This window comes from Humulus lupulus, chromosome 2, assembly GCF_963169125.1.
Source record: "Humulus lupulus chromosome 2, drHumLupu1.1, whole genome shotgun sequence".
NCBI classification, from domain to species: domain Eukaryota; kingdom Viridiplantae; phylum Streptophyta; class Magnoliopsida; order Rosales; family Cannabaceae; genus Humulus; species Humulus lupulus.
Genome location: NC_084794.1, coordinates 5,778,182 through 5,804,853, shown reverse-complemented (window position 1 = coordinate 5,804,853; position 26,672 = coordinate 5,778,182). Strand labels below are relative to the sequence as shown.

The following is a 26,672-nucleotide window of genomic DNA, read 5'->3' as shown; positions in this document are numbered from 1 at the left end:
TATAACTTGGGTGGTATGATTCACTTTTTAGAAAAATAAAAATTAAAGGTCGTTTGGTGTGCTCAAGTATCTTGTTAATACGACATGTCGCACATAAGTTTTAATTTTGGGAAAAAAGATTGGGCTTTGTATAGAGGAGAAAGGCCCATAATAACTACAAAATATTGGGCCTAGGCCCATAAATTAGGACTGATTCCAGTCTTCTCTGAAAATCAGTCATCGTCTCCGAGAGAGACTGTAAAACCCTCAGAAACTGAGATTAGGGTTGTTTCTTTGTATTGTTGAAATCGAGAAGCAAGGAGTTGGATTCAATGGCTTTGACCAACTTTATCCTCACCGTGGCTGGTGTTAGCGCCGTCGTCCTTCTTCTCAGGTCCGATGTAAAGCAGTCGGCCTCAATCTTCAGGCGAAACGTTAAGCACATAAGAAATTGGCTCGAAGAAGAATCCTCCTCTGCCTCCAAGTAATTTTCTTTCTCTATAAATATATAAAATTTATATTTATTTTATATGTTCTGACATAATTGTAGGGTTTATGGTTTATAATTCTGTAGCTTAGGGGGAAATTCAGTGCTTCGATTTGCTTTCAGTTTTGATTGTTAGTTCAGGGGAATTAGTAGTAACTTGTGTTTAAGATCTTTGTATGCTAATTTGTGTTCTATATATGTATATATCTGCGTGTGTTTGACCCCGGCATATGATGATTTTAGGCCAATTCAGTCAACTGTTAAGGAGCAAAAATTGCTCCTTTTTTTTTAGTAAGTTGGGGTTGTTTATGTTATGGACCAAGTAAGGCCATATTAGCACTTTCCATTGTGTTGATGGGAGCTTCTAAAGTTACCTGGTTATTTTGGCTTATTATATTGATGCTGTTGGAGAAATGCTTGAATTAGTTTTAAGGGAATTCTATAGAAAATTGCTCATCATATTGATATGGAGAATCCTAGATATGTGGTATGGAATGGTTGACATATTTGATAGGTCATTTTCTCTTGTTCTTCTTTATTCATTCATTACCATTGATAGGTTAGCATTGCCTCGTGTGTTAGAGCAAAGCATTAGTTAGTTAGCAATTTAAAATGGGGAAGAGCCGCAGGTTAAAGCCGTTTTTAGGAAGTTTTTTTACTCAGATTCTGGTCTTGGCTATGATTTTTGAGGTAGAGACTTGTTGAATCTCTTATAAGTGTCTGGACTTTAGGTACTTACTAGTCCAGGTTAAAGGGGGGTTTTAAATAGTTCTGTTCAACTGGTTGTTTTGGGCTTGGCTATGATTTTTAAGGTTGATCATTGTTGAATCTCTCATAAGTGTCTGGACATTAGATATACTTACTTACTAGTCCAGGTACCAGTATGAGTCGTAAAATAATGATCACATAACAACAGTTTATAAGTACATCTTTTGAATTGGATGGTTTTTGGACTTTGATTATCTGACCATTACTGTTGATAAATAGTGCACTCTTCCTGACAATTAACTTTTGATAGATGAAATTTCAGGGCTGCAGAGAAAAGGGTCAAGGAGCTAGAATCAAAGGCGTCAAAAGAAGATATTCCCAAGGGAGACAAGCACTAGTGTCCCTATTGTTCTGGTGCTTAAATCAATCACTAGTTTTCTTTTTCTTTTTTTTCCTTTTCTAGTTTGTTCAAATAGTCACTACTTTTTTTCTTTTCAAATACAAATATGTAACTATCTAATAAATCCATATTTAATTTTTTTAAACAAGATTATCTTTAACTTTTGATACCAGCATATTTCTGTAATTGGAAGTTTGTGGACAAATCATGCTTATTTTGGCCACAAATATGGCACTCTGATGAATATGGATTAATCACTATTGTATTCAAAGGTAACCCTCGCACATGACCAAACTTAAATTGTCTTTAAGCAGTGAATCTATATTTTTTTTAAGTAAGTTGATGGCTGACAAGGATTCTCATCAACAAGATTGTTGGCCGTTGTGCAGTCTTGTGTGTGATGAGCTCAGCTCTGTGTCAACTTGCTCATCACTTTTTTTTTATTATTATTATTCATTTTCTGCTTTTGTTTCCAAAATTTGCTGGAAAGGTCTAAGCACCAGCTGTTAACTCATGCACTAATCGGAATAATTTTATCTTGATCTTGAATATCACCTTCAAAACTTTTAGTCAATGAAGCTATCATTACTTGGTCTGTTTTCAAGATCATTTTTTTAACCCTACAAGGTTAGTAGGTTAGAAACACGTCACTGTTTGAAACCTTTAAATGTTTATCATCAAGGCAGCCAAAGATATTTGGTTAATGTCGTTGTCTGATCTCTTGACTTTGGCTCTCAATCATGGTTGGATTGCATCCACTAGTCGAGGGCACGATTAGGGTATATTGGATTTCTTTGTCGGTTTTCATGTATTTTTCTTTTATGATAATAATAATATTGCTTATTTATTCGAACCATTTTGGTTGTACAAGTTTGTATAAAGGCAAGTTTAGATAAGAATATCAAAAGAAAAGAAACGAAGACCATTTGTTGCTAGTTACTACAACAACATTTCTTTGGAGTAATTCTTTATACTTTTTTTTACTTTAATTGTTCATGTTAGTAGTACAAATAAACTATAAACTTATAGTTTACACTTGATCATTAGAACGAAAGCAACCTACTTTGTTTCTTGTCAATAACATTTATGTGTCTCAAAAGTTCCGACACATGGCCAAGCAGAGCAAACAACATTATGCAATTCATAACAACACAAACATCTCATAATTGAGTCTTAAAAAAACCAGTTCTTGTCCGAGTAAATATGGCAAGTTGACAAGTAGCTTTTATTGAAGCTCTCAGAGAAAAACTGAGTCTTAAAACAGAACATAAAACATAATATTTCAAGACATAAACCTCATAAGCCAAAGCCAATTACTCCAACGAAATTGGAAGCATTTGCAGTGCTGCTGCAGCCCCATTTTCCAAGCAGTCTTCTGGTCCCATCCTAAGCATCATATTGCCATAAATATTGGATTTGTTGACATCATAAGCTGGAAGATGATGATAAAGATGATGATGATGATCCAAAGGCTTGTCCTTTCCATCATTGTGGTCAAGGAGCTGAAATGGATATGGGAAACTTTCATTGTGTTGCCCCATCTGGTTCACACCAGAGAGCTGTGTTGGATTTGTTGACAGAAGATAGAGGGCACGACCACCCGAGTCGATGGGTAGGGATATCTCTTCAGAGGACAGTATGTGGCTTTTTTCCCTTCCTTTTCCTGGTGGCTCGGATGGGTGGCAGAGAATAGCTTCAGGGTATGTTTGGTTGCCTTGTTTGGGGTCATTTTTCTGCAAGAAAAAGACCCTTTTATCACCTCCATTAAAGGGAGTTGGAGAAGGGCTTTGCTGGTTAACCTGGAAACGTTTGTGAGGAAGAGGAGGACTATAAATCCATGACTCTTGTCCTCCAGTTTTGGTATCCATTGGCCATAAACTTTTCACACTTGTGGCTGCATATATTTGTGGACTCCCGAAATGCAAGATTCTGGGGCCTGAACATCCAAAAGTACAGACTGATTTGTACAAAAAAGAAAAGGAAAGGGATTGTATAAACATGAAATTTAGCTAAAGATTTTAAGTGTATACAAACTATTACAATAACAACAATATCTCTGTCTCCAAACTCTTAAGGAACAACTTAACCAAAGTTTCAAACATTAAGAGCGAAAAAAAATCCCAACCTTTGTAACCAGACAGAAAGCCCTTTGAGCTGAAGTAGAGAGGTTCAGGCTGTGATTTTCTCCGGCGCCTGTTGTGTCCATCCAGGCGTTTTCTGCAGCTCCTTTTGATCTCATCAAACTCACCCAAAGAGTGGAATCTAAACAAACAAAAAAAATCATATTTGGATATATAGATCACAAGAAAAACTAACCAAACCAAACCCAGCTGTAGAATGAAAAGATGTGTTTAATCATTCATCTATAGAAATAAAAGAAATCCAAGCGAGCTCATCATGTACCGTACCTACTACACTGCTGGCAAAATCTTTTCTCTTCTCCCTTAACAACAACAATTGGGGTTTTGGAATGGCGCTCGCAGACCCTGTGGCGCTTGTGATATTCCCTACAATTGCTGAGATCTGCTCTGCAACCATCGACCAAGCAGGACAGCTTTTGAGCACCACCATTAAGCCTCTTTGATGACCCAGATGGTGAAGAGGCCAAATTTGAGTCCCCCAAGACTTGGTTTGGTCTTTTCAACGACTGTTGCTCAGTTGGGTCAGTCATGGTGGTGGTCGAACCCAGCTTTAAGCCCTCCGAAGATGGAGCTGTAGTAGTAGTAGTAGTAGTACTGCTACTACTACTCTTCTGTGTTGTTGTTCTTCCTGAGCTAATGAAGTCAAATACCAAATCATCATCATCATCTTCTTTCGGGTCCAACTCAGTTGACTCCTCCCAACCAAACTCTCTAAAGTCCCAGTCCATTAATGCACCATATATTTCCTCAATTCGGTCCCCTCCTTTCCTACACATATACAAGAACCAATTCATGGAAAGACAATATGGTATATATATATATACATACTTAAGAACCCAGATTTTGTTTTTTGTTTTTTTATTGGGTTTCATCGATTGAAGCAAAAATGTAATAGAAAAAAAGATAAAAATCACTTCTTTAAATAAAACAAATAGTTTCTAATTTCCATAAATATACAAGGTTTAAGGTTTGAGACTGTGAACATATAAGGAAAAAGGGAAAAAAAAGGACATACATGAGCATTGAAGTAGTTATCATATATTCATTTAAGTTAACTATAAACTTTTCTAGATTAAGCTATATACATATGATATATATCCCAGTAGTTAGATATACTTAAGAAAACTTCCAAGGAAATGGTTTAGTAAATATATATATATATATATAGAAGCATAATATCCTTGTTTCCCCCCAATAACAAAGAAGGTCAAAACGATGGTTGGAAAGTCGATCATGTTGGAAGAATCCAGTAATTAAAAAAAAATATATGATAATAATAATAGTTAAGGAGCTATCTAACCATTGCAGCAAGAGAATAAAAATTAGAAGAAATCGAAGGAAAAAAACAGAAGTACAAGGACCACCTGAGACAATGGTATGGGATTTGTTTAGTGAGTGAGGTTTACTTATGTTTTCCTGTTTGTCCCTTTCCTTTTTCTTTAATCTCCAGAGCCAGTGGTCCACGCTAATCAATATCTAAATAAGGTGAGATGGTGAATAATATTGTAATAAATAATTAAAAAAAAAAAAGGAAAGAGAGAGAGAGAGAGAGAGAGAGAGAAAGAATGGCAAAGAAAAAGACAGGTATAAGTTACTTTAAAAATTTGTAAAAGAATAGCAAATATTTAAATCATGTTATGGGAGAAAAGTATCAACAAAAGGGGTTTGGGGAATCCAGATGGGTGCAGGGAAAGCATATATTTTGTTTATCTAATAATTATCTCAATATTTAGTAGTTTCTATCAATTGTTATCTTTTTTCCAAATATTAACCCTACAAAAACCCCATTTGGGAATTTTACACTTGAAAAAGTTTAATAAAACAAAACAAGAACAACCCCTGAAAATAATGTCAATTAGTTAAATATAGGCATGATGAAGAAGATAAGTACAATTTTAACACTTGTTTTCTCTCTTCTTTTATTTTTTTAAAAAAGGGTTATGAAAGCCACTTGTTTTTATGGTTTGTGTGCAAACTAGTCGTTATTTATGTGTGTGAATTGTTTATTAGTGGGGAAAGATATCCTTGTCCATCATTATAAGAAAAATATGTATTAAGCATATTATGTCATTCTCTGCATCATCATTAGGGACCTCTAATTGTCCAGTATAGACCAACATGGTTGTTAATTAATTGCATCACTCCTTGCATGCATCATATTTCATAATTTCCATTTAAATTTATTATATTTTGGATTTTATCTCATATATTTAGGTCACTTATAATTAATAATTATATGATAAATTTAATTTCTCATCAGACGCCCAATAATAGAGCCATATAAAGACTAAGGAGTAGGGATGCTAATTTTTTCAATGAGAACGATGCTATGCAGAGACCTGCCCCTAATGGGATGGCGATTCCCTGCTTAAACAGGAATTGGGGGTAGGGATGAGAATCATTTTCCACATCCCCGAATGTTAAACATGGTGGGGATGGGGATAGCCCTCCCTCACCCAACAAGTACCGTTTATTTATTTTATAATATTTTACATGTTTCTTTGTATGTTTACGTAACATATTAGTAAGTTTTTAAATGTTATAATTTGTTTTGACAATATTATCTACTTTGAACGGTTAACATAGCATAATATATTAATTTTTATGTAATTTACATTTTTTATAATTTTTTTAATAAAAATAAATAGGCCCTACATTTTTTGTACATACATTGATGGGACGAGAGAGCACTCGCCAATTTTATTTGCCATGTTGACATCCTTATTTAGGCTGCTCAAGCTTCCTCAATTTTTTGTTTTCTTTATATTTTTATTATTATTTAACTTCAAAAAAATATGTATATAGTGTAAAAAATTAAAAAGAAAAAATATGGTATTGTCCCTTTGGAAATTTATGCACTTCCTTTGCCTCTCGATAAGAAAAACTTGGCTCCTCACTGCGTATGGCTATAGGTGAAACAACATTATCTCTTAGAGACAAAATCCAAACCCTACATATATATCATTATCTCACCAAGCAATTTTGAGTTTTGTCTTGTAATGAAATTATATAATTTTTTTAGTCTTCATGTCACTATTTATGTCCTTAAGATCATATCATTTATATATATTTAAATTTGCAAAAATATATATATATTAAATTTGTAATAATTGATTGGTGAATCCGTATACAAAATCCAATACTACCATGTAATTTCTTGACTTTAAAGATGAAATAACCAATTAATGTTTTATGAAAACTAAACATTGCAACATTTAAAATGTAACCACATTACCCCTCAACCAAAAAAAAATGTAACTACATTATAAAATGTAACCACAAGTTTCTTCAAAAGTTGCCCCACATTTATTTATATCTAACTACATTATAAAGTTCTATTATGTCTAAAAAAGTTGTCACTTTTTATTATTTTTTAAAGAAAAAAACATGATTCTTACATCGAGTAGAAAAAAAGACTTTATTTACAACTTGAAAAGAAAAAATAATACAATGCCAATATTTAAAGAAATATATATATATATAAAAGAAAAATGAAACCAACCACCAAGGTAATGTGAACCAAATCAAATTTAGATGGCAAGACAAATAAGAGCAAAAAAATTAATAAAATCTTCCATAATGACTCCAAATATATCAAAATAATATTTGCACCAGTGGCATCAATATCAAACCTTATAAATACACCACTAAACAAATTTAAATTAGTTTAAACATAAAAATAATATTTCATTGTTAAAATTTATTGGATTCCAATGCAAACACAATTAGTAAAGAGTGAAGTAGATTATGTTCTTATAAGTAAGATGATATCTCCATATCAATTTGATGTGAGACTTTTATATGTTTTCTCGAGGGTGACTTTTTTCTGAGTACCAATATTAAATTGGATTTCTGGTAGTTATTTTTTTTTTAAATTACCGAACATTGATACCATGTTAAGGCCTCTCACACTAATATTTATTTTCTTTCATTCAAAATACACCACCAAAACCTTATATTTTATTTTTTTTATATCAAACATTTACATTATATCATACATCAGTTTCTTTATTTTTTCTCTACAACATTTAAATATTCTATTTTTTAATATATATTATTCATTTTAAATATTTTTCTCTTACTGTCAATAATATTTTTATATCTAAAAATATTACGTAACTTCCTATATATAATATCAATATATTTATACTCAATGTTAAATTAATCCAAATTTATAAAACAAACTCAAAATAAATTAATTAAAATTTAAAAATATATATAATTCTAAATATAATAATTATACTTAAAAAAATAATAATTATCCCTTTCAAAAAAGTTATAATAATTATATCATACAACAATATATATATACATGCACAAACATATATCTTTATATAAAAAGTGTGTAAATAACCGAAATTATTAGTTTTAATGATTTTTTTTGTTAATTTTAACGAAATATTCTAAATATTTAACGGAATATACCTTTAAATCTAATTAAAAATAGATATTTATTAATTATATTAATATTAATTCAAATATTATAAAATATCATTATTATAATAATAATTAATATAAGACTACATATTTAATAATTATATTAATATAAATTCAAATGCTATAAAATATTATTACGATAGTAATATATAATCCTAATTATTTACTAATTATTTTAAAATGAATTCAAATACTATAAAATATTATTATAATAATATTTAATACAAAACTAAATATTTAATACTTATATTAATATAAATTTAAATATAATAAAATATCATTTTAAGAATAATATATAATACATATTCTTAATTTTTATTAAAAAAATATCATTTATATTTAAAAAAATTGATCTAACTTATACAAATATATTTATATATATATATTCATATCGAATAACAATAAATATTATAAATATATTATATATAGATGTCGTGTGTATATAAATAGTATAACTTTGTAACTACATAAGAAATTAGAATAATATCTATCTTCAATCGAGAATAAATAAACTTATTCTCCAATTATTAAGGTGTAATTTGAATAATATCATGAATGTTTTATATCTTAAATATGGTAGTTTGTGATCTAAAATAATATCATATTATATATATATATTAAAATCATAAACAATATTTTGGTTTTATTTTTTTGTTAATATGTTTTTGTCATTAATTGTTTTATGTATAATATGTTTATTTATTTGAAATTTATATGACAATCATACAAATTTAATAAAAATAATTAATAAATTCTATAAATAAAACTAACCAAACGTGCATTGTGTATTGTTTGTATCTAGTATATATATATTTATATAAAAGTTAAAAAAATGTTATATAATAATTTGCTAAAGAAAATTAATAAAATAAGTTTGAATCATAAAAAAAATAATAAAATAAGTTTGAGACAATGAATAGTACCCTCTAAGTTTAGAGAAATTACTATTAATTGTATTAAGAAAAAGTTAATTTACATCATTTGATGTTGGTATCATTTTCACTCTTCATCTTTTCTCTAAAATAGAGCAAAACCCATTTTAAAGCATCTAGTGTGAGTGGACTAAAATAGATAGAAGAATGAAAATTTAGATGATAAGATAAAATTTAGAGACAATAAAAAAATATAAGAATGGGTAATATAAAGTAAATCATATTGTACTACTAATGAGATTTCATGCTTAATATCTCACACTATTTATATATTAAAATATCTTAATTTGCATACTTAACATAACAGTACTACACATTTTTCTCACTCATCAAATCTGGACGATGGATTCCTTTCCTCGCCCCTCAATTGTATGCAGCTACCAAAAAGCCTCTCTCTAATTTTTATTTTGTAGTAATTAGATCTCTAATATTTACTTTTAGGCTCACATAGATCTCAAAGTTATATTTTATAAAATAAATTTTAATTTATAAAGGTAAGATAAGATTTCAACAAACAAAAAAAAGTAGCACCCATTTGTTTTCTCTTTAAACCTTTCTTAATTAATTAATTATTACTAAATATATTATTTTGGTAATTGACTTAAATATTCTCTTGAAATATTAAAAAATAATAATAAAAAAAATTATATACTTTAAATTTTAGAAGCATAAAATTTATTAAGAGTGCTTCTATCTATTATATCATTTTTTTTCTCACTAGATATACTTCTATTTAAACTCCTCATAAATTGTTAAAGATTCTTTTCACGCATTAAAAAAATGTAATAAGTGTATAGTGAGAAAAAAAAATTATGAGTTTAATAGAAATGTGTGTAGTGAGAAAAAAAATTAATGTTATAGATAAAAACTCACATAATAAATTTAATGATTTTAAAATTTAAAGTAAGTAAATTTCTTTTATAAAAAATAATAAACTAATTATTAATATATAAGTAATATTAAATATTTTAAAAGTATAATAAAAAATAAATTTTTAATATTTGATAAGAACATTTAGGTCAATTTATCAAAATGAAATATTTGGTAAATTAATTAATTAGTTTGGTCAAAAATAAAATTAAAATAGGTGCTATATTTTTTGGTTATTAAAAATCTCATTTTACTCTTATAAATTAGATTTTATTAATAAAATATAATATTAGAGACTTATGTGGCCATAATAAAAAGTTTGGGATCTAATTACTACAAAATAAAAAAAAATTGGGTACCTAAACGACACAAGCGGTAAAATTTGGGATGCCAAGTGCTATTTAGTCTCTTTTCTTTCCTTATTTTATCTCAGTTTTGTCTTTTCAAATAAAATATCACACTACTAATTAATAAAGTTTAGTAGGATAAATATTAACATTTTTTTTAAATCAACTTTTTTGTGGCTTTTGATTCCATCATCATCACATACGTACTAGTCATGAATTGCCTAAGATGATTGGAATTAGCTATATAGGCCTAGGCTAGGCAACTTCTCTTTCTATATTTGATAGTCCAGCTAGTACTTACTCCTTTACTGGTACTTTCTTGGCTTAATTAAACCATATTCAGCTAATTAATTTTATTTAATTATGTCCTAACCTTTCTATTTTTGTAGTGTTTGTTCCAATTAGCTTGGACTTAATGATTAAGAACATTGGACATTTATATATTTGGAGTATTCTATGGTAGGGGCTTCAAAAAGAGCCCCACCGGTAGGGTTTCTTTGTTTTTCTGACTCGTAAATTATTTTCGGCGCGATTTTTTTTTATGATCGTGCATATTATAGTTCTTTAAAGCATCCTGCAAATTTTTAGAAAATTTTGAATAATTTACCGTGCCAAAAACTAGGTTCAAACATGCTATTTTCCACGCGCATAAAAAAATTAGTCACTTGTACAACAACATTTTTTTAAACTAGTTTTCGGCACTATAAATTATTCAGAATTTTCTAAAAATTTGCAGGATGCTCCAAATAACTACAATATACACGGTAAAAAAGATCGTTCCGAAAACTGTTCACAGGTTGAGAACACAAAAGAGCCACACTGATAAGACTCTTTCTGAAGCCCCTACAGTAGAAGTTTCCTATATATTTATAGGACAATTCTCATATAGGGACTTCACTTTAAGCCCTACCAGTGGGGCTCTCAATGTTCTCTACCCGTGAATAGTTTTTTGTACAATTTTTTTTATGACCGTGTATATTGTAGCTATTTGGAGAATCCTGCAAATTTTCAGAAAATTCCGAATAGTTTACAGTATCAAAAACTAAGTTCAAATATGTTGTTGCACTCGTGACTAATTTTTTTTTATACGTGTGGAAAGCAACATGCTTGAACCTAGTTTTTGATACTGTAAACTATTCGGAATTTTTTGACAATTTGCAGGATTCTCCAAATAGCTATAATATACACAGTCATAAAAAAAATGCGCCAAAAACTGTTCACGGGTCGAGAACACTGAAGAGTCCCACCAGTATGGCTTAAAGTGAAGTCTCAATATAAGAATTGTCCTATATTTATATATGATATTCCTCAAAATATAATAAAACTGGAACGAAATTACCGATCAATTTTTCTGGCTGAGTCGCGGACTATGTCGCTCTCTTTAAGACGTTTTACGGCTCTGCCCCAAGTGTGCACGACAGTCTATCAACCACGCCGTCCCCAAGATAAAACAACATCTGTATACGATTCATCTCTGCACCAAAAGTCTTCGCTCTCTTTACACCCTCAAGCTCAGAGAAAATTCGATTATAACTATGGTGATTTTTTCTTTTTGTAAAAAAAAAAAGGTTTTCTGATAATCCTTATGTAAAGAAGACGATATTGTATAAAACGGTAAGAAAAACGTTTTTCAAATGTGGGGGGAGGAAATATCGGATCACCTTCCAAAAAAACTGTTTTTTTTTTAATTAATTAATAAATAAATAATTAAAAATATTTACTTTATTAAATAATTTTTTCACAAAAAATAAAGTACGGCACCACACCACCCACCCGCCAACTCAGCTCGGCCGGACGAATGGCAGCGCGCGCGCGTGTGGTGGTCAAGTGTGTGAGTCCTCACCCATGCGCACAAAATTGGGTACCCCTTAGGGCACACCCCAATGCATGTCACTTGCAACTTATATACACTCCTAGAAGAGTGTTTCAATTCCAGGTGGGACTTTTCCCATATCACACACAACTATACTTTTTCCAATTTTTAATAATTCATTTAAAAAAGCTCCAACAATCCCCCACTTGAATTTTTAAAAATATTTTCTCGAGCAACTTCAGAATCTATAAGAATGTGCATAAACAAATGTATATTTCGATTTGAACATTTGCGTAGTGAATACGTTTTAGATTATACTAGAGTGACACGTAGTCTTGAACTCTATTTCTAACATCGTACCATGCACCAACCTTTCAAGGGTGTAATCCAAAAGCCTGTGCGTTAATGGCTATGCACGTCTATCCCAGTATAGTGAATGCTCTAGAAATTTTGCCCAAATTCCATAGGAAGCGGCCCCACTTCCACATTCACATAGGTGAGTCTATCAAGAGTACTCCTGTAGCTCGGCACTCCACTCCACATAGAGTATAGATCTCATTAAGAGTTTCTATTAACTCATCCTCTCATCGCATCAGGAATTCATGCTTCTTTATGCTTTAATGGAAATAGCATGATCCAACTCATATCACTTCACAACTTGTTATTACCCATTGAACCTAGTTCTTGGGATCTCCAATCTTTAGGTTGGGTTACCATCATGAGTGATTCATCATTCTAAGCGCAATAGTCCCATTCCTTTCGATGTTTTATGGACTTTCTCTCTGTTATCCCCATTTCCTGTCGTGGGCCCGAGAAGATGGTCTAGGCCCATGGTCTGGGCGATTGGATATGGGCCCAGCCTAGGCCCGCTTAGTGTAGGAGTAACCAAGGACGACGGCCCAAGGGTTGTTCCGAACCCAGATGGTGTCCGGGAAGGTGATCCAGGACAGTCGCCTAGGAGACGTATGGTCGGCTGGGATTACGGTCGAAGTGTACGCAAAGCTATCCCAGAGCCTGGTAAATGGTTCGAGCCTCTGGTAAACGAAGAGGAACGGAGGTAAACGGACTTGGGTCATGTCCTCCAGGTTGGCAGGAAAAGGCATCCATGACCCTGAAGCCGCCCCACGACGCGTGGGGGTTGTCCCCACTTTTCACCTGCGGAAAAAGCAACCTAGGGATTGCACGCCGCTAGTTCAGACCTGCGCTGCCAGTACACTGACTGGCTTTGTCCCTTGAATCTGCCTCGTAACTCGGAGTGCCCAGACCAAAAGCACCATTTTGTCGGGCGAAATATGGTTCTTGGGCCGCCCCTTTGGGCCTTAATGATTCTTGGACTTATGTATTTCAATCCTTTGTATTGGGCTTCCACCAGAGAAGCCAAGAGTATCCACGCCTTTGATGGGCTCGGGTCACGCCCGACCCAGACCCAGTGTTCCTATGAGCCTATAAATACAAGCAATAGAGCACTGGGGAAAGGATCTCTCTGAGACTTGGATACAGTTACTCTGTCAAAACATAGAGAGAAACTCCATTGTAAAAGACATTCCAAGCTCTAATACAACTGACTCGTGGACTAAGGCTCATTAACGCTCCAACCACGTAAAAATCCTGTTTTTATCTTCTAAATTCCATATCATTAGTCTTACCTAATATTCATTAATATAGTTTCCGAAAATCTCGGTAAACACTCTCTAGCTAATCCTTTCGTCAAAGGATCTGCTAAGTTATCATCAGTACGTACATGTAACAACCTCCTTTCTTAACATACATATATAGTGTAAAAACAAAGTTTAACCTGAATACGACAATACTGAAATTCTGAATTTAAAAAAAACTTTATTAAACAATACATAAACTAATGTTCATAACTTCAAACCATACAATACCCACAAACTAAATAAAAACTTTATCTTACATAAAAATCTTAATACTTTTATAAATAATTTTTCGTGGCGTTACTACACCTTAATGTAGAATTAGAGATGTATCAAATCGATAAATTTAAAAGCTTTATGTAAATTACAACGTTCATGAAATACTTTTAAAGCTTTATGTAAATCATAAAGTTCACAAAATACTTTTTATGAAATATAAATATAAAATCAAGTTTCTTGTTTATTTATAAAATAGCATAGCAGAACTCCACTCCCTTCAGGTCAGCCCCATATGTACAGTCATGTTGGCTCCACGTATACTCATCAACGATTTATATTTGGGGTCTCTTACCTACAATACAAAACATTATCTGATGAGCTAAGGTTCAGTAAGCAGAATAGCTACCTCATATGCATTAAAATAAACGTGCAACATGTTATGTATTTTCTTTCTTTCACTTTCCTTTCTTTTGGGCCCTAGAGGATGCTGCTGCCGGCATTACATAGGGAATCACATTCCCACCTGAACATAAACATGATAATAGGGAATTTCTCCCTCGTAAACATTCATTATATAGGGAAGTACATCTCCCTCCTTACATTTTTGGGACGTAGGTCTCCCAAGCAGCACCTCTACTTTAACGCTTTCAATAACTTGTTTGTGAACATTAAGCGTGCTTATGCATAAGAAATATAACATTCTTAAAAATAACTTATGCATAACAACATGGCAGGATAACATATAAAGCATATAAATGCACATAAGACACATAAAAGACTTGTATTGTAGATGAGGATTCTACTTACCTTGCGTCTTGATAAAACAACCGAAATTGTTAGCTTCTTGATAAAAATACATACTATTAACTTATATAAAATCTACATGATGTAATTTTAGTTTATAATTGTTGTTATTATATTTTTCTTATTTTATTGTGTATTTTATGTTCAGGCGTATGGTCATACTATAATTGTCCATGGCAAGATCCCGGTCTAAAAGTTGTGGTCATGGTCATACAGAAATGTCCAGGTCATAGTATCAGTCCATAATAATAGGGAATAAGGTCATATAATAAAAGTTCATAATAGTCCAAAGTGTGACCATAGCCTATATAAGTTTAGTATTATAAAGATACATAAAAAAATAGTTTATATTTCAATTTTGGCATTGTAAGTTATGACGACATGGTAAAATAATCTATATATAAATTTTGGCATTTTAACGGCATGGTAGCATAATCTATATATATAAATTTTGGCATTATAACGACATAGTAAAATAATCTATATATAAACTTTGGCATTATAATAGCATAGTAAAATAATCTGTATATATATAATAACTAAATAACTGAAATGAAAGGCTCGGGAAAGAGCTTGCCTAAAAGGTTTTCGTAGGCTAGCGTTACGGATAGAACTTCGCTTAGATCTTCGAAGTTTAGAACTTTAGAAGGGTGTTAAGAAGATTTTTGGGTAGAGGGAGAGAAAGAAAATGAGGTTTTGTGATTCAAAATGAGTTTTGTAAGGGCGATTTATAGGAAAAACTTGGGATACTATGCTAATAAAATATTTAAAATATCAAATATAGTGGAATAATAAAATATTCAAAATATTAAGCATGGTGGTTTGCTAAAGTCATCATTGTATCACTACTGCATCATCATGTGGGATCCATGGGGTGGACCCCGCTGTGGGACCCATGTGGACCCTACTGTGGGACCCACTATGAATAGTACCCGGTGAATAGTAAAAAAATGAAAATTTCCCAATCTTCTTATATTACTTAGTCCAACATTTTTTACTCAAAAATTTTTCTGAAAAAGTTTCTCTAACATCCATAAATTAATTATTCTCATGTGTTAGTTACTTCAACAACCTAGAATTGTTAAAATCCCATAATAGAATACAACTATATCCCCAACGGTCAGGTTACTGTTTCCAACGGTCAGATCACTATTCACCAACGGTCATTGTAACACCCTCACTTATTTTAGTTAAAAACCATATTTGAGGTGTTACGTTTTAAAACTATATCATAATTTATTTCTGCGGAAGTCTGGACATTTTTTTTTTTTTTTTTTTTTTTTTTTTAACTTGAAAACTTATTTCACCTTATTTACATTAAACATAAAGTGTGTCTCAAACATATTATACATAAGTATTAAATAACCCAATTTATTTTCAAAACATAACTTCACACTTTATTACAAACATCTCACTGATAACTGAAATAACCCACAAAAAGGTCGATGTGTTCATATGTACAAATCAGGGTCAGGACCATGCTTCAGTTCTCCTCATATCATTCACATATTTCTTTCTCTACCTGCAACACAAGACAACTGTGAGCCTAAAGCTCAGTAAGCAAAGTAATGCATGCAATGCTAATGATTACCCAATATCAATGGACATATACAACTTCTTTTTTTTTAAATTTTGGGCCCCTTAATATTGTGCACACTGTTTGAATTGGTCAATGCCTGCAGGGCTTGTTACACATATAATACAAAATCCCATGGGTTCTCCTCCGGCTAGCCTTCACCACAGTAGGGCACATTAAAATCCTTATTCCATCGTTGCCCCGTCAGGCTCAAGAGTTAAGGCGGCCACACACTGTGATGTCAATACATATAACAATAACTCATATGGAGGAGAATAAAAACGGAAATATGGCAAACAATATAATTGGTTCACTAAACCTAGCCCAAATTATTGGGCAGCCACTATAAGCCTACTATAGGCATCCGTTTACACTTATTAACACTTTCATTTGCCTTTTCAAAACAGTGGCACTGAACTTAAACTTCTTATTACAACTTTCTTTTATGTTGCACAAAACTTGCAAAGGCATTATATAATTAATCATCATAATATCATGCATGGTCTTATATCATATAATAATTTACCATATCACTATTATGCCATGCATACAAATTTATGATGAAGTGTCACTGTATGTTAATACCACTTACTCACAAAATATTCATATAATGCATACTTTCACATAACACATAATTCTTGTGTTGTAGTTGAGTACTTTACTTACCTTTTGTCCACAATATATTTCACCGTGTAACAAGTGATGTCTTAGGTATTGATGTGCTTATCCTGACAATAGCATGGATTTCTCATCATAATGATGGCAGTAATACATTGAACTCTCATTTAAAAAATACCCATAAGACTTCATATCAAATTTCATACCCAAAACATGCCTAAAATGCCTTAAACCACCTAGATCGAGCATTAGATTTATCTTAGACATTTGGGGAAATTTTGACAGAGTTTCCCCTTAATTTTAGCTATCCTCAAATATCAAAATACACCAATAATCAACATCAATTAACCTGCCATAACCATATATCCCAAATACCAACATGATTCATCATAAAGTTATCATATACCGATTTTGATAAAATTCTTATCTCCTAGATCATCACCCAAATTAAATGAGTCTCCACATATATTCAAACATTTATAAACATATATACTCTCTTATAAACTCAATCAAATAACCAAAAATCATCTTGTACTCCAAGAACCCCAAAAACCTCATAAAACACAAAATTTCACTTACCGAGCAACTTTTCGGCGAAAACAATCTCTTCAAGCTTTTATAAACCTCAAACCACTTGGAAACCCCAAGAAATATCTTAAAAAGGATAAAACACCATATATAAGTTCTCAGAAAAATTAAAAAACATAGTTTAACTTCCAAGTACAAGAACTTACCATAAAAAGGCTAGAACTAAGCTTAATCTACTTCTTTGGCTTTGCTTTCACTTGGATCTCCTTAGAATTTCTTCAAACCAGCCAAGAAATGGTTTTTGGTTTTCTTTTCTCTCTGTTTTTCAGAATAATGGTCGTGCAAAGTGATAAGGTTTGATGAAAATTCCTTATTTTCAATGATTTAGCCTTATTGTCAAAAGTTGACACCTTTCATCTCATCATTTCACCTTTTGACTTATGAAAACCTTATCACTTCAATAATTTCGACTTAATCATCTGCTAGGCCTATTATCCTTATGTGTAAAACACTCACACCAAACCTTAGGTCCATATGACTTCATACCCAATAGTTATGCTTACCCGATCGAGCGTAGCGCACTTATGCTAAGCTCGTTTTGACTTTGCATCCATACCACTGATTATGTATACCTCCCATCAAGAATTGATCTAATGGTTCTAAAACCATTTTTACATCATCAATGAGACCTTAATCCTACCTCGATTACATTTGGTAAATCCATAAATACTCAATTTTACACCGAAATACTAGTAATCGACATTGTACTATTTTCCACTACTTAACCTATTTTGCCTTCTATATCTCACTTTCAACACTTAATTCCATGCCTTGTCCATATTTTTCATACTTTCTTATATCTTGAGCACATCAAACACCCATAAAAGACAACTCAAATGCCACAAGGTTAATAATATTGAGCATACATATAGACATCACATACACAACTTTTATACTTATACATGAAAACACTTATAAGAATATGCATATGCTCAAATTATACATATTGTATGATATGTAATGCAATGCAATCATGTGATTATTGGCTATATATATCAAAATAATGTGGGTGCTACAGTCATAACGGCTAGTTTTTGTCCTATAAATACTTGTTCCTTCAACCATTTACTTGCACAACTTCTTCATCTCTTAACCTTCTAGATAAAATTCATCATCAAATCATGAATTTCTCTTTATTGTTCATAACTTTAGTGATTGTTTGCATGTATTTAGCATCATTCTATGGGTATTATACTAATGAAATGTCCATGAATATTATAGTTGCGTATTCGTTAGTTATTCTTCCACTTTACTTAATAGCTCTAGCATTCGATTAACATTGTAATGCACTCAAAAGTATGAATAAAAACATCTTCTCTTATTTTTCATAATTGTTATAATGCATTTGTAGAAAGAAGTGGGAGTTACAGTACATGATCCACTCTAATAGCTCCTGTTGAGAGAAACTCTCTAACAGTACTATGCTTACGACGTATCTATCGTCTCTTACCGTTGTAATAACGGTTCTGAATTTTTGCAATAGCCGTGGTACTATCGCAGTGGATCAACACAACTGGTATCGGTTTTTCCCATAAAGGGATCTCAGCTAGCAGGCTTCTCAACCAACCTGTTTCTTCATAAGTTGTAGCTAGTGCTATCATTTCAGACTCCATAGTGGATTGTGCCAAAATAGTCTGTTTCTTAGATTTCCAAGAAACAGCTCCACCAGCTATACTAAAGATATAATCACTTGTTGCTTTGGATTCATCAGACAAAGTGTTCCAGTCTGCATCACTATAACCTTCAAGAACAGCTGGAAACTTCTGATAATGTAATCCAAGGTTCATGGTTCTCTTAAGGTATCTCATGACCTTTTCAATAGCATGCCAATGCTCTATACTAGGTCTACTAGTAAACCTGCACAGTAATCCCACGACATAGGCAATGTCGGGTCTCGTACAATCAGTGGCATATCGAAGACTGCTAATGATGCTCGCATAGTCAGATTGTCTCACACCGTCACCAGTGTTCTTAAATAATTTTACACTTGAATCATATGGTGTGCAAGCAGGTTTACAATCAAAGCAATTGTATTTCTTTAGAATCTTCTCAATATAGTGAGATTGATTCAAAGAAATTCTCTTTTCAGACATAGTAATCTTAATACCAAGGATTACATTCGCTTCTCCAAGGTCCTTCATATCAAAGTTAGCACACAACAAAGATTTCACAGCACTCACAGCAAGAATATTCGAACCAAATATGAGCAAGTCATCCACATATAGACATACAATAGTGCAAATGTCATTCTCAGATTTATAATAAATGCATTTGTCACTTTCATTCACTTTAACCCATGTGAGATAACTAAATTGTCAAATTTCTCATGTCATTGCTTAGGTGCCTGCTTAAGACCATACAAAGATTTATCTAACTTGCAAACCTTATGTTCCTGGCCATGGATCACAAATCCTTCAGGTTGATCCATATAGATCTCTTCTTCTAATTCACCATTCAAACAAGCAGTCTTAACATCCATTTGGTGTACAACTAAATTGTGAATGGCAGCTAGGGAAATCAATACTCTAATGGATGTTATTCTTGTAACAGGTGAAAAAGTGTCAAAGAAATCTATATTTTCTCTCTGCCTAAAACCCTTGGCTACCAAACGAGCCTTGTATTTTTCAACAATTTTATCGGGTTTCAATTTCTTTTTCAAAATCCACTTACAACCAGGAGGTAAATCAACTAAGTGCCGTGTTTTGTTAGACTAAAGAGAGTCCATCTCATCATTTATTGCTTCTTGCCAGAGGTCAACATCTAAAGAAGACAAGGCTTCTTGGAGGTTAGCAGGATCTTCCTCTGGTGTATAGACACGGTAATCACAACCATAATCTTATGAGAATCTCTAGCTCTCTTACTTCTCCTAGGTTATGATTCTTTATCCTCAATGTGTTCATTATTCCTAATCGTAGGAATGTTGCTAGTAGATGCGCCCCCACTATTTCTCAATTTAAAAGGGAATCTATGTTCATAAAAATCAGCATCATTTGATTACACAATAACATGCACATTTAAATCATAGAACCTATATGCTTTACTATTAATTGCATATCCGATAAATACACATTCATAGGCTCTACTTGCTTGCTTCATTCTCTTAGGATCAGGAATACGAACATAAGCCAAACAACCCCAAGTTCTAAAATAAGACAGGTTAGGTTGTCTATTTTTCAAGATCTCATAAGGTGAAACTTTGCTCTTAGACTTAGGTACTCTATTCAACACATAACAAGCAGTCAAAATAATTTCACCCCACAAATGAGATGTAGCACCAGAATTCAATAAAATAGCCACAACAAATTCAGTAAAAGTTCGATTCTTTCTTTCAGCTTTATCGTTCATTTCAGGTGAATATGATGCAGTGGTTTCATGTACAATGCCATGTGAATTGTAAAACTCAATAAACATGCTTGAATCATATTCAGTTCCTCTATCATTACGAAACCTTTTAATTTTCTTATTGAATTGATTCTCAATTTCAGTCACAAGTAATTTGAACATGTCAAGCGCATCACTTTTATTTTTCATTAAGTACACATAATTAAAATATGAACAATCATCAATAAAAGTGATGAAATAACGTGGACCATTCCTAGTTAATGTTCCATCAAGTTCACAAATATCGGAATGAATTAAATCTAAAGGCTCAGATTCTCTACTAACTGATTTATGTGGTGTCTTAGTTATTTTTGCTTGACTACAAAAATCACATTTTTCAAAATCGTTATCTGACACTTTAGGAATTAAACCAATGTTACTCATGTTCTTAATAATGCACTTATTAACATGACAAAGTCTAGCATACCAAACATTAAAATCACACAACATATAAGCAGAAGGAGAAACTTTATTGAATTCAACATTTAACTTAAACATGCCATCATTAGCATAACCCTTCCCAACAAAAATACCATTCTTAGTGATGGTGTACAAATCAGCCCCAATAGTTTGAGTAAACCCAGCCTTATTAAGCAGAAAACCAAAAACCATATTCTTTCTCATCTCAGGAGTATGCATTACATCTTTCAGTAATAAAGTCTTTCCTGATGTAAACTTAAGCTCCACATTCCCAATCCCAGCAACAATAGTGGTGTGGGAATCTCCCAACAACACTTTCTTATCATCAACAACAATATATGTTTTAATCATAGCACGATCATAGCAGACATGGCGAGAAGCGCCAGTGTCTACCCACCACCCATCTGATCCACCAATAAGGTTGGTCTAAAAAATCATAGCTGTAAAAGCTTCTTCAGTCAAGTTAGCCTGCGAAGCAGTGCTTGGCTTGTTCCTACACTTGCGTGCCATATGACCTGGCTTGTTACAGTTGTAACAAAGGAATTATCCAGAGTCATTATGTTTAGGTGGAGGTTGCTGCCTTCCATGTTGATTCTTGTTATGGTTCCAACTCTGATTGTTATTTCGATGAGTGTTTTAGTTGTTGCGGTTGGAATTTGAATTCGAGTTGCGGTTCTGATTCTTAAAATTTTTGCTATTTGGCTTCAAAACCGTAGGTGTGGACTTCTTGGGGTTACTGTTAGAGACAACAAGCACCTCTTCTTTCTGATCTTGTTTCCTTGCTTCCTCCTCGATACGAAGGCAGGTGATCAAACTCTCTAAGGAAAATTCCTTAGTCTTATGCCTGAGAACATTTTTAAAATCCTTCCAGGAAGGAGGTAATTTGTCAATTAAAACAACTTGAAACTGTTCATCAAGGGTCATAACTTCTGAGATAATCTCGTACGCAATTTTCTGAATTTCGTGAGATTGGGCCTCCACAGATTCGTCGTCCACCATTTGATACTTCAGGTAGCGACTGACAAAGTATTTCTTAGTCCCCGCCTCTTCTGTATCATATTTCTTTTGCAGCGCCTCCCAAATTTCATTTGCTGACTTGTTTGAATTATAATAGTCATAAAGATCATCAGATAAACCGTTAAGAATAAAATTCTTACAGAGGAAATCGTTTTCCACCCAGGAGTCCAAGTCCTTCTGTTGCTTTTCGCGTTCAGTCTCCTTGTCTTTGTCGGTCGAGGCTTCAGAGACAACCGGCTTCAGAGCAGTGAGTACAAACGCAACCTTCTTCATGGTCAGATAAAAAAGCATCTTTAGTTTCTAACGCTTAAAGTGCAAACCCTCAAAACGAAATGTCTTGTTAATATCAACAGAGGCAGAACCAGAAAAATCATCAGTAGTAGCCATAGCAGAACAGAACGTCTTAAAATTGATATTCCTCAAAAGAAAATAAAACTGGAACGAAATTACCGATCAATTTTTATGGCTGAGTTGCGGACTATGTCGCTCTCTTTAAGACGTTTCACGGCTCTGCCCCTAGTGTGCATGGCAGTCTATCAACCACGCCGTCCTCCAGATAAAACAGCCTCTGTATACGATTCCTCTCTGCACCGAAAGGCTTCGCTCTTTACACCCTCAAGCTCAGAGAAAATTCGATTATAACTATGGTGATTTTTTCTTTTTGTCAAAAAAAAAAAAAAACGGTTTTATGATAATCCTTATGTAAAGAAGACAATATTGTATAAAACAGTAAGAAAAACGTTTTTCAAACGTGGGGGAGGAAATATTGGATCACCTTTTAAAAATATTTATTTTATTAAATAATTTTTTCACAAAAAATAAAGTACAACACCAGGCTGGAAGGCGGTGGTGCGCGCGTGTAGTGGTCAAGTGTGTGAGTCATCACCCATGTGCACAAAACTGGGTACCCCTGAGGCATACCCCAATACATGGCACTTGCAACTTATATAGACTCCTAGAAGAGTGTTTCAATTCTTCGTGAGACTTTTCCCATATCACACACAACTATACTTTTTCCAATTTTTAATAATTCATTTAAAAAAGCTCCAACAATATATCTACAATTCATGATATTGAGAGATAGATCTTGTGTTACTATAACTGTCACAATATAATTCATGATGCAGAAGTCTAAGGTTCTTATGATTATTATCTAGTACTGTAATCTTTATGTTAAATGTCATTGGGATATTTTAAAATTTGAAATTATACTGAATATGAACAAGTGAAGAAACTTTAATAGGTCATGATGACATGGACTCAAAGTGTAACAAAATTAAACAAAGAGTACTTTACAAAATAGTATTTTTTTTTCTTTATATAGTACTACACAATTTGCTTAATAATTTTCTTGCCTATAATTATTCGTGATATATATATATATATATATTGTCAAAAGTACATGACAAAAACGTATGAAAAGAATGTTATTTCGTAAAACACGTTAAAAATAATTAAGTTATTTTCAACATTAAAGATAATGCATATGAAGTAATAAATTAATTAATTAAGTTAGTGGTATATATGAATTAGAAGAGATGGCATGTGACCAATGGAGAAGAATAAAACATTGGCTGAATCAAAGAATATTATTATTACAAACCTGCGAAATATTCCTAAGCTAAGTACGAGGGATTAATATATATATGTATTATAATCAATATAAAATATATAGTATCTTAATTAATAATTAATTAATCACTCTCTCTAGCTAGCCGTTATACAATATATATTGATACCATATTACCATATATATGATGTATATAAAGTACTAATTAATAATAATTAAGCTAGCTAGTTTATTATTTTTCCAAGCGCATACAGTATATATATTTATATATATATGACAATTTTTTTTTATAGGGGCTTCACTTTACGTCCTACTGGTAGGGCTCTTAGTGTTTCTCGACCCGTGAACAGTTTTCGGCGCGATTTTTTTTTATGACCGTGTATATTGTAGCTATTTAGAGCATCCTGCAAATTTTCAGAAAATTCTGAATAGGTTACAGTACCGAAAACTAGGTTCAAACATGTTGTTTTCTACGCGCATAAAAAAATTAGTCACGCGTGCAACAACATGTTTGAACCTAGTTTTCGGTACTGCAAACTATTCGGAATTTTCTAAAAATTTGCAGGATGCTCTAAATAGCTACAATATACACGGTCATAAAAAAAAAATCGTGCTGAAAACTGTTCACGGGTTGTAAATACTGAGAGCCCTATCGGTAGGGCTTAAAGTGAAACCCCTATAGGAGAATTCTCATATATATATATATATATATATTGAATCAGAAAGGAGTGTAAATGTGCATTTGATTCAAGATATGTTCAAAACAGTCAGTGTGCTTCTCAATAGGATGGGTATGCATTCCTTCGTAAGTGGTCACTACAACACCTTCATCTTTCGTTAACCTTTGAACTTGTTTCTTTACATTGCATCCATGGTGTGTGCACATGTACACTACAAAAAAATATAGTATTACCGGCAGAGGATTCCGCCGGTAATGCTCCGTCGGTAATAATTAGTCGGTAATTAGTAGAATTACCGACCGACTGATACACCCGCCAGTATTGTATTAATACCGACGGATTAATAGAGGCGGGACTCCGCCGGTATAAATTAACACTGTCAACCTCGTTTGACTCATTTAATACCAGCGGGTTCCGCCTCTATAAATCCACCGGTAATAAAATACTAATATTAAAATATAATAATTGATTTTATTTTATTTCATAATAAATATACATATAATACTTATTTAAAAATAATAATATTTAACATAAATTAAAATTAATAACACAATTAATATTCATCAAACAAAAATAGCATTATAATTAATCATAAAATTAACATAATAAAAATATCAATTGTCTCATTTTAATTACATATGAACTAATTATAAAATAAACATAATAAAATTTCAATTGTCTTAATATAATTAAAAAACGTAATCTAATTATTATTGTTTTGATCAGACCAACCAGGTGTAAAATATTCATTAAGGTCAATATCTTGATCACCAGTATTAGGGCGCGGCAATGGTGGTGAAGCAAACTGTGGTGCTTGTGGAGAGTGCTGCTACGAAGATGATCCAAATTTTCGACTATGTGTTCGCGCCGAGGGAGAATGATGCAATAAACTCTCAAACTGACCATACCTTTGCTGTTGCGACGAACTCACAAATTGATCATACATCTGATGTGGATGTTGCTGCTGCAATGAATCCCCAAAGTGACGACGCCTAGGATGTGACGTCTGAGATCCTGTAGGGACGTCGTGGTAATAAAAAGGAGGGGACTAGGAGGAGCGTCCATACATGTTTGGATAATTCTGTTGAGGTGGATAAAAATGTTGTTGTTGTTGTGGCATCGACCAAGGAGGTGGACTTTGAGAAGATATACCACCTTCAGGTTGTGATGGTAAATATCGTTGCAGAAGGCTTTCAAACCGCGACTCAGTTTCTGTACTGGTATGCTGAGGATTACCAGATGGACCTTGTTGAGATTTCAACATCCGGATCTCTTCACGCATTGACTTCATCATTTCCGTCATAGTAGCCATGTCTTCTTGAGGTGTATGAGCAGGTTGGGCTTGTGACTGACTTTGACTTGTGGAGTTGGAAGCTGATTTTTTCCCTTTGCCTTTGCTGTAACCTACTCCTCTTTGAAAGTCAGACCTCTCCCCAAGTACTTTACTCATAATCTCGTACTAATCGATCGACGAGGAATCAGCAGCAGATCCAGTTTCAGATCCCTCCGTCGGTCCTTGAGACTGGCTTTGAAGTCGTGCCCTCTCAAGCTCTCTCGTCATTTTTCCCTGTTCATAAAAAGTGCTAGAAACACAACTGTAACATAGTTTAATGAAAATAATAACACAAAAGTTTCTCGAGCTGCGTCGTTGACAAAAACTTTTGTTGATTTTCTCAAATGGCTTTCTTTCCAAGTATCAATAACATGTTCATCAGGGTTCGCCTATACAAATGTAGAGATAGGAAGTTAGAATGTTAAATTTTGTTAAATTAAATTAATATTTTTACTTACAAATTTGTGACGCTTAGCTGCCATCGATTTTGTGCCTTGCGTCGATTTTGGGCTAAAAAACAACTGAACAATATCTTTCCAACTCTCCTTGGTGCAATGGTCAGGTGGGGAAATGAGAACACTCTCCAAATCTTCTGGCTTAGAGTAATATTTTTTGAAGTGAGTATGTCTGATGTTCTTTCTCTCAGAATATCTTTTGCGCATCTCTGTGTAGATAGTTTTCATAACTCTCTCGGGTT

General features: G+C 32.8%; 3 protein-coding genes and 1 long non-coding RNA gene across 7 annotated transcripts; 1 reads left to right on the top strand and 3 right to left on the bottom strand.

Moving 5' to 3' along the window:
* The first annotated feature begins 16 nt into the window (after nucleotides 1–16).
* Nucleotides 17–1,845, top strand: LOC133817048 (uncharacterized). Its single transcript, XM_062249433.1, has 2 exons — nucleotides 17–463; nucleotides 1,497–1,845. The coding sequence occupies exons 1-2, from the start codon at nucleotides 312–314 to the stop codon at nucleotides 1,570–1,572; spliced, it is 228 nt and encodes a 75-aa protein (XP_062105417.1). The 5' UTR covers nucleotides 17–311; the 3' UTR covers nucleotides 1,573–1,845.
* Nucleotides 1,846–2,760: 915 nt separating this feature from the next.
* On the bottom strand, nucleotides 2,761–5,224 carry LOC133817046 (teosinte glume architecture 1-like). Of its 4 annotated transcripts, XM_062249432.1 has the most exons (5): nucleotides 4,731–4,974; nucleotides 3,983–4,483; nucleotides 3,700–3,836; nucleotides 3,374–3,531; nucleotides 2,761–3,307 (listed from the first exon to the last, which is right to left on the bottom strand). In XM_062249432.1, the coding sequence occupies exons 1-5, from the start codon at nucleotides 4,751–4,753 to the stop codon at nucleotides 2,888–2,890; spliced, it is 1,239 nt and encodes a 412-aa protein (XP_062105416.1). In that variant the 5' UTR covers nucleotides 4,754–4,974; the 3' UTR covers nucleotides 2,761–2,887. The 4 variants fall into 4 exon arrangements, with proteins under 4 accessions (XP_062105416.1, XP_062105415.1, XP_062105413.1 ...); XM_062249431.1 differs by lacking the exon at nucleotides 4,731–4,974 and adding an exon at nucleotides 5,080–5,224 and having other exon boundaries at nucleotides 2,761–3,531; XM_062249429.1 differs by having other exon boundaries at nucleotides 2,761–3,531; nucleotides 4,731–4,973.
* Nucleotides 5,225–15,934: 10,710 nt separating this feature from the next.
* LOC133815793 (uncharacterized) lies at nucleotides 15,935–17,925 on the bottom strand. The gene is made up of 3 exons (XR_009884841.1): nucleotides 17,721–17,925; nucleotides 17,566–17,640; nucleotides 15,935–17,096 (listed from the first exon to the last, which is right to left on the bottom strand). It is a non-coding gene; the product is annotated as an uncharacterized LOC133815793 (long non-coding RNA).
* A 4,086-nt stretch (nucleotides 17,926–22,011) lies between these two features.
* Nucleotides 22,012–22,665, bottom strand: LOC133813848 (uncharacterized). Its single transcript, XM_062246884.1, has one exon. It carries the CDS (start codon nucleotides 22,663–22,665, stop codon nucleotides 22,012–22,014), a length of 654 nt encoding a protein of 217 aa, XP_062102868.1.
* Nucleotides 22,666–26,672: the final 4,007 nt, after the last annotated feature.

Bases quoted from the DNA above. Each gene is read 5' to 3' on its own strand.
- LOC133817048 (XM_062249433.1), top strand. From the start codon at position 312: ATGGCTTTGACCAACTTTATCCTCACCGTGGCTGGTGTTAGCGCCGTC. The intron at 464-1,496 runs GTAATTTTCTTT...ATGAAATTTCAG, and splicing joins GAATCCTCCTCTGCCTCCAA to GGCTGCAGAGAAAAGGGTCA.
- LOC133817046 (XM_062249429.1), bottom strand. From the start codon at position 4,753: ATGATAACTACTTCAATGCTCAT. The intron at 4,484-4,730 runs GTATGTCCTTTT...GTATATGTGTAG, and splicing joins ATAACTACTTCAATGCTCAT to GAAAGGAGGGGACCGAATTG. The intron at 3,532-3,699 runs GTTGGGATTTTT...TGTACAAATCAG, and splicing joins CTTTCTGTCTGGTTACAAAG to TCTGTACTTTTGGATGTTCA.
- LOC133813848 (XM_062246884.1), bottom strand. From the start codon at position 22,665: ATGAAGAAGGTTGCGTTTGTACTCACTGCTCTGAAGCCGGTTGTCTCT.